Source organism: Bufo bufo, chromosome 8, assembly GCF_905171765.1.
Source record: "Bufo bufo chromosome 8, aBufBuf1.1, whole genome shotgun sequence".
Taxonomy (NCBI): Eukaryota; Metazoa; Chordata; class Amphibia; order Anura; family Bufonidae; genus Bufo; species Bufo bufo.
Genome location: NC_053396.1, coordinates 212506550 through 212517703, shown reverse-complemented (window position 1 = coordinate 212517703; position 11154 = coordinate 212506550). Strand labels below are relative to the sequence as shown.

General features: G+C 46.5%; 1 protein-coding gene across 4 annotated transcripts; it reads left to right on the top strand.

The window, feature by feature from the left end:
• Window positions 1–7873: 7873 nt before the first annotated feature.
• Window positions 7874–10455, top strand: LOC121009236 (mid1-interacting protein 1-B-like). Of its 4 annotated transcripts, XM_040442214.1 has the most exons (3): window positions 8026–8162; window positions 8359–8431; window positions 9956–10455. In XM_040442214.1, the coding sequence occupies exon 3, from the start codon at window positions 9967–9969 to the stop codon at window positions 10429–10431; it is 465 nt and encodes a 154-aa protein (XP_040298148.1). In that variant the 5' UTR covers window positions 8026–8162; window positions 8359–8431; window positions 9956–9966; the 3' UTR covers window positions 10432–10455. The 4 variants fall into 4 exon arrangements, with proteins under 4 accessions (XP_040298146.1, XP_040298150.1, XP_040298148.1 ...); XM_040442212.1 differs by lacking the exons at window positions 8026–8162; window positions 8359–8431 and adding an exon at window positions 7874–8019; XM_040442216.1 differs by lacking the exon at window positions 8359–8431 and having other exon boundaries at window positions 7929–8052.
• Window positions 10456–11154: the final 699 nt, after the last annotated feature.

The window sequence follows — 11154 nt, the reverse complement described above, 5'->3', positions numbered from 1 at the left end:
ACCGCAAAACACACAACGGTCGTGTGCATGAGGCCTATAAAGCATGCTGCGATTCTCACACAACACAGAAATGATGTGTGAAAAACAAAGGCCATGTGCACAGACCCACTGAAATGAATGGGTCAGGATTCAGTGAGAGTGCTGTGTGTTCACACCCGAACGGAAAACTCACTCGTGTGAAAGAGGCCTTAGGGCTCTTTCGCACTTGCGTTGTCCGGATCCGGCGTGTACTCCATTTGCCGGAGGTGCCCGCCGGATCTGGAAAAACGCAAGTGAACTGAAAGCATTTGAAGACGGATCCGTCTTCAAAATGCGTTCAGTGTTACTATGGCACCCAGGACGCTATTAAAGTCCTGGCTGCCATAGTAGGAGCGGGGAGCAGGGGAGCGGTATACTTACAGTCCGTGCGGCTCCCCGGGCGCTCCAGAATGACGTCAGAGCGCCCCATGCGCATGGATGACGTGATCCATGTGATCACGTGATCCATGCGCGTGGGGCGCCCTGACGTCACTCTGGATCGCCCGGGGAGCCGCACGGACGGTAAGTATACTGCTCCCCCGCTCCCCACTACACTTTACCATGGCTGCCAGGACTTTAGTGTCCTGGCAGCCATGGTAACCATTCAGAAAAAGCTAAACGTCGGATCCGGTAATGCGCTGAAACGACGTTTAGCTTAAGGCCGGATCCGGATTAATGCCTTTCAATGGGCATCAATTCCGGATCCGGCCTTGCGGCAAGTGTTCAGGATTTTTGGCCGGAGCAAAAAGCGCAGCATGCTGCAGTATTTTCTCCGGCCAAAAAACGTTCCGGTCCGGAACTGAAGACATCCTGATGCATCCTGAACGGATTTCTCTCCATTCAGAATGCATTAGGATAAAACTGATCAGGATTCTTCCGGCATAGAGCCCCGACGACGGAACTCTATGCCGGAAGAAAAGAACGCAAGTGTGAAAGAGCCCTTAGGGATTAAAACAATCTGATCACTACTGCAGTCTATGGGATTCTGACAGGCTGCCTCAGGCGCACCTTTTGAGGCAGCTCTCTAAGAACAGCACCAGGAGCCTTCACAAGGCCCCAGGCTGTCATAGCAACGACTCGAAGCCCCTTGTTTTCGATGCAGGGGCTCTGAAAAGGCAGAGGTCACTATTGACAGCAGCACCTGAGGGGTTAAATGACTGGGATCAGTCATCTCTGTTTCTGGTACCTGCAGGCGGGTGTCAGCTGTATTATACAGCTGGCACCTGCCGCGTGTGGAGTGAGCTCAGTGCATGAGCTTGCTCCATATATTCACTTAACGCCAATCATGTACAGGAGGAGAATATCTATAAAATAAATAAGTAATTAATATCTGATTGTTGAGGGTGAGAGCTACGGCTTCATCAAAGGATACCTGGCATAGCATCGTACATTGTATAGCGGCTGTGCTTGTTACTACAGCCCAGGCCCATTCATTTGAATGGGACCGAGCTTCACATAGGCCATGTGACCGATGAACCTGGCCTAGGAGGAGGTTGCAGTGAGTGCCGTGGCCTCTCTAAACAGCTGATTGGGTTCCAGGGATTTGGACCCCCACCAATTAGATATTGATGACCTATCCTGAAAATAGGTCAACAGTATTATGGCTCATGCACATGGCTGTAGCCGTTTTTGTGGTCCGCAAATTCCAGATCTGCAAAACACAGAAACCAGCCATGTGCCTTCCACATTTTGCGGAACATCCGGCCCATAATAGAACTGTTATATCCTTGCATTACAAGAATAGGACATGTTCTATATTTTTGCGAGTGTAACAGAACGGACATACGGATGCGGACAGTATGCCGCGTGCTGTCCCCATCTTTTGCGGCCCCATTGAAGTGAATGGGTCCACATCCGACCCACACAAATAGGAGTATTGGATGTGAACAAAAACAACAGTCGTGTGCACAAGCCCTTACACTCTCGGACAACCCATCGAATTTGTTGCATGTGTGTTCCAGACTTACAAGGCACCATGAAACATCTGAAGTTGATTCGCATAAAAGTTTGTTTCAATACTGTACGGAGTGAGCACTCCGTACAGTATCAGAATGTATTGGCTCTGATGAGCCGAAGTTATTACTTCACGAAATCTCGCGAGACTTCGCGTAATAACTTCATAAATTGATTTCTACTGTAAAAAAAAAACATTTCCCGAACTCGGGTTCGGTTCCAAGTTTTTCTTTTGTTGATCCGAGCTTCCATTCCCGAGCTATGCTACTTTTTCTTAAAGGGATTCTCAAATAATGATTTAAAATGGCCGCCAGCATCCTGTCCTAGCATGTGAGCAGGACTGGTTGCCTCCACTCACAGAGCCGGACCTCACTACTCACTGCACTGCTTTACAATAGTGGTAATGTTGTGATTCTGCCTATGATATGCCATCCTGGCTGAGCAGCCTGACAGGAACTCTCACCAATATGTAGTACAGGCAAGTGCCAGCACATAGTGTGTAGTGAGGCCTCAACACCTGGGTAACCAGTGCAACGAGGGTGTCACCACTGCTCTTGCAGCCATCCTCTCCTATGATGCTTTACCACTGCCTTGCCCTTCCAAACAAAGCAGCAAGGGAGAGGATGGCCACAAAAATTAGTGGAGCCTGGGCGAAAAAAGAGCAATGATGATGTCCGCACTGCACCAAAGGCCTAATTTGAGTATTAATTAAAAGTATCATAACTTGGGGACTGAGCCTTGGATCAACAAAACAGAAAAACGCGTTTTAATCAGGTGAACTATATGTCTATGCAAACAGCTGGATAGGGAGGTCGCCGGTGACAGATTCCCTTTAAACGTCTCTGCATTTACAGCATTTCACACAGTTTTCTGTACTTTGCTTATTCAGAGGCAAGTTTCCTGTGCACACTTCCTCCAGTGGATAGTGGACTTCCTGCCTCGGTCAGTTGCTTGTTGCTGGTTCCAGACAGCTTCCAAGCAGAAAGCAAACCATAGCAGAACAGACATAGAACCCATCAGTTGTTTTTACGTCTTTCACTATTAATGTGTAAATCTATAAAAGTGACAAAAATGAGTGTAGCTCAGACATCACTTCAACAAAATCATGATTATGAGGTTGGATTTCAGACTCATGGTTTCTGGACAATGTGCTGCTAGTAATACGTGTTATTTCGATCGATGGGTGGTTTTGTTGCAAATGTGTAAAACTGGCCAATGGTCTTAGGCCTCGTTCACATCACCGTTTCTCCTTTCCGTTCTCCGGCTCCGTTGAGGAGCAGGAGAACGGAAAGGACGGATACTGCAGATAACTGAGACCTAACTGAGCGTAACGGAGCCTAAAGACCTCATAGACTATAATGGGGTCCGCTCAGAACATGATTTTTGAGCGGAGACGAAAGTCCTGCATGCATCATGTTTTGAGCGGACACCTGAACGGACCCCATTATAGTCTATGGTGTCTTTAGGCTCCGTTACGCTCAGTTAGGTCTCAGTTATCTGCAGAATCCGTCCTTTCCGTTCTCCTGCTCCTCAACGGAGCCGGAGAACGGAAAGGAGAAACGGTGATGTGAACGAGGCCTTAATTCTTGAACATGAAATGCCCCATACCAGTCTTGCGAGACAAAGAAGTACTACACAAATACTCGCCCAGAGATATTTCTATAGATAGTTAGCGTATAAACAGAAAGGATTGTATAGGAGGTATAAGATGTAGGACATGGACACATTTTGGGGCTTCTTCTTTCAAATATAAAGCTGGCCATACACATTATATAAAAGTTACTTGAACCCCTTTTTTTTCAGAAGCTACATGCGGCCTCCCTCCTCAGAATGTATGTCTAAAGCAAGGACATAGGAAAGACACATGGTATTTAAAATGAGTCTGTCAGCACTTTTGACCATGCTAAACTGCTGACAGCAATATGAATAGAGATAGCGTTCGTGAGAACGGTACAAATATACTTTTTGTGGAGCTTTTATTATCAGGAGGGGGTAGAATATGAAGTTTTATTCTGCCAGATTCTGCTAGTACAAGTGCCCAGAGGTGCGGCTTCAGGCCTAGTTCACATTTCAGTGTTAGGGCTCATGCACACGACCGTGTGCCCCCCGTGGCCGTATTGCGGCCCGCACACGGCGGGTACGCAATACAGGGGCACCGGCCGTGTGCATCCCGCATCACGGACTTATTCACTTCAATGGGTCCGCAATCCGGGAGATGCGGAACGGAGGCACGGAACCGAAGCCCACGGAAGCACTACGGAGTGCTTCGGTGGGTTTACTGTACGTGCCTCCGCACAGCAAAAAAGTAGTACATGCACTACTTTTTTGTGGTGCGGACAGATCACGGACCCATTCAATTTGAATGGGTTTGGATCTGTCTGCGGCAGCCGCGCGGATGTTGCCGTGCATTGGGGACCGCAAGTTTCAGTCTCCAATGCACGGAACGGCCAGCACACGGTCGTGTGTATGAGCTCTTAAGTCAGTGATTTCCATCAGTGATTTTCAGCCAAAACACAGAACGAGTAAAGATTTTTCCATTCTACCTTATCAATGGAAGCTCCATTCCTTGTTTTGGTTTAAAAATCACTGATGGAAATCACTGAAGTAATGGCTGTACTGACGCTGCAGCTATCACTCAGAGCGGGAGGCGGGGGAGGGGGGCTGCTGCAGGAGCAGAACCTGGCAGAATAAAAATTCTAATTCTCATCACTCCTGTTGAGAAAAGTTTCACAAAAAGTACGGTAGCTTTGTCCTGCTCTCCCCTGTCTAGTGCTGTCAACAGGAAAGGGAAAGCAGGGTCAAAAATGCTGGACATACACCTTCAGTAGCTGTTGGATATGCATGCTGGGATTGGCAGAGAATGCACTTTCAATAGCTATATAGCTCTATAGCTATTGCCTCCAAACGTACTAATTTTACACCAGGAAAAGGGGCCGGCGTAGATTTTCCGTGCAAGTGCGGTGAGCTGGACCGGGGTATGCACTCTGCCGCCAAAATATGCAATGGCTGGGTCAGGTGTAGGTGATATAATAGTCTATAGTTTGTTCGTGACGCCAATGGCAGCGTGCACAGGGTACTAACACAGGGCCCTTTAAGGTGTTGTAACTCACGTACCAGGTTAGGAATGCCAGAGTGGTGTAATGTCTCTGTATGGTAGTGGTAATGGTGTCAATGGTGTCTTCTACCTGGGTACGGCTGGACTCCTGGCTCACTTGCAATAAAATTAGTGTGGTGCTAGTAGGAGTAATAGAGGAATTTGCAGCAGTAATTGAGATCCAGACCTTGGGTAATGTTCAAACTTGTCTTTACTGGTTTTAGCTTTCATCCAAGCAAGGTACAGCATTAGTCTTTGGTCCCAGCAGGTATTGACAATGTGTGGCAGGAATATATCTTCTGTTCTATCATGTACCTGGAGCTTTGCAGGAAAAGGACGTCTGCTTGTTAGCTCTAAACTGTGGCAGGAATTTGGCTTCTGCACTTTCTATCTTCTGCTGTCTGGGGACTGACTAGCTGACGAGGAATATGGCTTCTCCTGGGTCTCTGGCCTGTACTCACAGCTATCTTCACAGGGTATGCTTCTTCCTGGAGTTGGAGTGGTCTGCTTGCTTCTTCCAGCTGAGGCTAATGATCAATGTCTCAGCCGACACAAGATCCTGGCTTGGATCCCTATATCTGGGAGCTCCTACACGCACAGCCTTCCCCTAGCAGGGGTGGCTGGCACACTCACTCTAACTTCCTTCTCCACCCATGAGGCAGGATGTGGGAGCAACCCACTCTGCTCACAGAGGGGGGAGCTGAACTAGAATGAACTATTCCAGCTCAGAAACACTAAACCGAAACTTAGCTCCTTGCCAGAACATTGCTGCCACCTGCTGGTGAACATGGAAATTGCAACAATTACGGTATACATTTGACAAGGTTTAGAATGCACAGTTGCGAGGATATTATGTGAAATTACATGAGATGACAAGGTTAAGGCTCTTAACAGATTGTAGCGGGGTAGAAGAGTTTAGTAACACAACTCTGGGGTGTTACACAAGAACTACCAAAGATGCACCTAATTTATGACAGGGTGATAAATTATGGACATCTTCCAACAACAAAGCCGGCATAAAATGTCAAAAAATGAAGGAGTAAAAGACTGGCATAAAAAGACTTTGTAAATGACCCCCTTTGTTTTTGCAAAAACAACATGCGTTGAATGCGTTTTTTTCTTTGGAAATCAGAAACTGCTGTGGATTTCAGCTTCTCCGTTGCAAAGGGTGAAATCCGCAGCCGATTTCAAATCCTCTCCGCAGGTCAATTTACACTGCATATTGATACCGGCTGTGTGTGTTCCGCATTTTGTGGCACAGAACGTCCTGCCGTCTATAGAACAGTCCTATGCTTGTAAGTAGGCATGAAACATCCAAAGTCGATTTGCATAAAACTTCGTTCTAATACTGTACGGAGCAGGAGCGCTCCGTACAGTATTAGGTTACTTTTACACTCGCGTTTTGGCTTTCCGTTTGAGAGATCCGTCATGGGCTCTCACACGCGGTCCAAAACGGATCAGTTTTGCCCTAATGCATTCTGAATGGAAAAGGATCTTCATCAGTTTGCCTCCGATCAGTCTCCATTCTACTCTGGAGGCGGACACCAAAACGCTGCCTGCAGCGCTTTGCTGTCCGCTTGACGAAACTGAGCTAAATTAAGAATGCTATTATTTTGCATATAACCATGTTATAAGGGAAAATAATAAAGATCGGGTCCCCATCCCGATCGTCTCCTAGCAACCATGCGTGAAAATCGCACCGCATCCGCACTTGCTTGCGGATGCTTGTGATTTTCACACAGCCTCATTTACTTCTATGGGGCCTGCGTTGCGTGAAAAACACACAATATAAAGCTTGCTGCGATTTTCATGCAATGCACAAGTGATGCGTGAAAATCACTGCTCATGTGCACAGCCCCATTGGAGTGAATGGGTCTGGATTCAGTGCGGGTGCTTGCACCCGCACGGAATTCTAGCCCGTGTGAAAGGGGCCTTAAGGCTGTGGTCTGTGTGGCAACTACATTTCCTCAAGCGACTGCATCTCATGTGAGCCAAGCTCACTGCATCATAATGATCTATAATGCGGTGAGTTCCAGCAGTACTGTTCAGTACTCACAGCATCATTTGAGTACAAGACATTGGACCTGCAGTAGGACTGGAACTGAAGTGAGCTTGGTCCAAGCAATGCAACTGTCACTTGGACCACACAGAGCCATGTGAATGCAATTGAAGGGCTCATTCACACGACAGTATGTATTTTGCGGTCCACAAAACACGGATCCGCAAAAAAAAAACGAATGACATCCGTGTTGCATCCTTTTTATTTTTTGGCGGATCGTTTGCACACGGAGTCATTTCCAATTTTTTTCAAGCCCCATTGAAATGAATGGTTCCCTATACGGACCTGTAAAAAAAACGGAAGAAAAATACGCCCTAGTGATCATGTTGAAACCAACCTAAGGTCTCATTCACACTTGTGTATTTCATTAGTTTTTGCCTCTTTTTTTTTTTTTTTTTTTTCTATGCCAAAACCAGGAAAGGATCATAAACACAGAAAAATATAATGGAAACTTTTTTCTAAAAAACAAACAAAAAACACACAAAAAACCCAGATACAATTTACTGATCAAGTATGCAATTGTGAAAGAGACCTAGCATTGTTCTGACGGCCCACCCTGCCAATCTTCTGTAGTAACAGAGAATAACATCCTGCTTTTAACTCTCCCACTGCCGCAGGGCACAGCCTAGACATTACAATGTGACTCAGGACTTCTGAGCATCCGACAGGCTCCTCTGGCAGTGAAGAGGTGCAGAGATGAGGGTGTGTTGTTCTGCACTGCTGGCCAATAGCAGAGGATCAGCTGAGGAGCAGAGCTGCAGCAGGGTGGCCTCCTCCATAAATAGAGCAGCAGCTGGGCGAGGGGGGCAGTGCTTGCTTGGTTGTAGGTGCCAAGTTTTTTAAGAAAGGACTTTGTGCTGGAACCTGGACAGAGAGGAAGGATGATCATCTAATGGTAATCGACACCATGTCTAGGGTGCGGTGTATTGTATGTATCAGGGGATGCAATGAATTAGTAGGACAGAGATCTTTGGTTTGGGTGGATCTTCTCTCTTACCCATCATCTGTCTTGGTTAGAACTTTTGAATTACAGATCAGGTATTATTGCAGTGGAAATTTAAAAGTTTTTTTTCTTATAGCTTTTTAATGCTGGGGAGCCCCACTTTGTAGAAGGCATAACTGCTTTAGCTGTTTTTTGAACTACAAGTCTCAGCAAGCTGTTTGCAGACAATGCTTAAAGTCTGCTCGTTATAGCCGGGTTGGGCTCTGTTTACATTGCTTCTTTTTTTGACAGAAGGATAAAAAAAAAATAATTCAGAGCACATTCGTTGTATGGCTTGCAGAATGGTGGCACACTACATCATTTTGTGTGAGTACAGTCCGGATGTGTCTGTGTTTTATGGCGGGCTACAAACGGGTCCTGAACTTCTTCTTTCTTTTTTTTCTTTTTTTTTCTAAAGTCTCATTCACACTTGGGTGTTGTGTATAGGTATAGTATTTGTAAGCTAAAAAGTGGGAGATGTGCAAAACGACTATTTCTGTGTGCAGGTTCCACTTGGTCTAGGCTTACAAACACCACGGCTAGCCCTGACCAGAAACCGGCTTTGTAAAAGTGACTAAGCCTGGGCAGCGCCTCTCCTCCCCTCCAGCGTGGGGAGCGCTGGGTGGCACCATCTTCCTGTACTTTATGTACACCTGGCTCATGATCTTATTTTTGTGCGGCTAAGTTATGCTAAAAGAAAGTGTGCCTGGGCTTAGAGCTGAGTAAGGTAGGAATAGTAACCCAAATGAGCATCTACCTCTACCCATGCATGCTCGGCATATCTGTTCCAGAGAACGGGAGGCCACTTCTCTCCTAGGACCTCAAGAGGATCAGGCATTCTGAATCCTGAGGCGATCTGCAAATCTTGTGGATTTTTATTTTATTTTTGTGTGTGGATTTTGCACTTTTCAATGCAAGGGTGAGTTCTGCAGAAATCCACACTACAAATGAGAATTACATGAGGTTTTATTGCTCCAGAAATGGATGTGGATTACACGTTCTTCATAGTAATTGGTGCTGCCCAATTCTGTGGATTTGCTGCACAAAAAATTGGAGGCAGCAAATCCATAGCGTATCTACCTAGGTGTGAACCTACCTAGAACAGACTTCACACAGTTGTATTATGGTCACAACACCCGGACCCTTAAATGTGCCGATGTTGTGGTAGATTTGCATTTACTTCATTAGTACATTTCAGTTTTGAAACTACCATTTTTACAGGGAGACAACTGCAGAAGAAAAAAGAATCAAAAAGATTAAGTTTAACCAACTTTTACAAAGCGGTTCTCTGGTCGCCATTTTGCAGCGGTATTTGTATGCCTAAACGTAGAACTTTGCGGTCCCCAATGCACGGGCAACATCCGTGCGGCGGTCGGGAAGGATCGAGACTTATTCAACTTGTATGGGTCCGTGATCCGTCTGCACCGCAAAAAAATAAACCATGTTCTATTTTTTTTCTTTTTTTTTTTTTGCGGTGCGGAGGCATGGACAGAAGCACCACGAAAGTTCAGGTGAATGGGTCCGTATCCGTAATGTGGGGAGCACACGGCCGATGCACGCATATTGCGTACCCGCTCTTTGCGGGCCGCAATATGACCGGGTAACTGCTGTGTGCATGAGGCCTAAATCAGTATCTGATCAGTGGGGGTCTGACACCTGATCAGCTGTTTGAGAAGACAATGGCCGTAGCGCCACGGCCTTCTCACAGCTTTCCCTAGGCCATGAGGTGTCACATTTTATCCCGCCTAGGGGCTACCAACCCCTCATCCACCACGACTTCTGTGGAAAGGCCATTAAAACAAGTGTGCAAAAAAGTTAAGTGGTCTAATTATATATTATTTATTTTCAGACTAAAGCGCCATGGAAGTGTCAGAGTACAGTCCGCACCGCCATTCCCTCCTAGATGCCATCCACCGTTTCAACACTGCCACGACCATCATGGATGAGACAATCATGGTTCCCAGTATGCTACAGGACATTACCCCAGCCAAAGAAGAACAGGAAGAGCCCATCAAACCTAAGGATCTCCTTGGCCAGAACAATAATCTCTATGATTCCTATCTCCTTCTGAAGTCTCTGAGAAACGACATGAAATGGGGAGTGCATCATGAAAATGGAAAAACGGACGATCGCTGCCCTGACAAGGAAGCTCCCGAGGAAGAGACTGGTGATCTAGTGGACCAATTTCAGCATCATTTAAGAGGGCTCTTGTCTGTCCTAACAAAGCTGACCAAAAAAGCCAATCTGCTAACCAACTGTTACAAGAAGGAGGTTGAGACTGGGAATTCACATGCCCGACCATTTTCTAGCAACCATTATTACTGAGAATTAAACTACATTTGCTCCATTTGTACTTGGGTTTTTATGGGCTCTAGGATAGTCTGTCTAGGGCAGGGATGCTCAACCTGTGGCCCGCCAGCTGTTGCAAAACTACAACTCCCAGCATGCCTGGACAGCTTACAGCTATCGGCCTACAGAAGGGCATGGTGTCGGCCTAAAACAGCTGGAGGGCCGCAGGTTGAGCATCCCTGCTCCAGGGTGTTGGCTACTTGTGTTGAGGGAATTGCATTGTCCCTTGCACGTTTAACTGTATTTAGACCAGGCATGCTCAACCTGCGGCCCTCCAGCTGTTGTAAAACTACGACTCCCACAATGCCCTGCTGTAGGCTGTTCGGGCATGCTGGGAGTTGTAGTTTTGCAACAGCTGGAGGGCCGCAGGTTGAGCATGAGTGATTTATAGACTATATCCAAAGTTCCAGCCACTCTTGGGGGTAAGTGCAAACGGGATGCATATTCTATAGCTTTGTGTGCAGAAAATCCAAAGCGCTTCACTGTCCCAGCAAAGTAGTGGGCGATTTTAGGAAATGTTATCCTGTGTGTTTGCTGCAAAAACAATCTACAGCATATTAATGCATGTTGGATTCTGCACTGGGTGACATCCGCAGAATTTCTGCTCTGGAGAGAATGCCTTGTATGGCTGTATCCTGAGCCTAAATCAGGGGTCGGCAGCTTTCGGCACTCCTGTTCCTATGATAGTACAACTCCCAG

Coding starts and splice junctions, on each gene's coding strand:
- LOC121009236 (XM_040442212.1), top strand. CDS start 9,967: ATGGAAGTGTCAGAGTACAGTCCGCACCGCCATTCCCTCCTAGATGCC.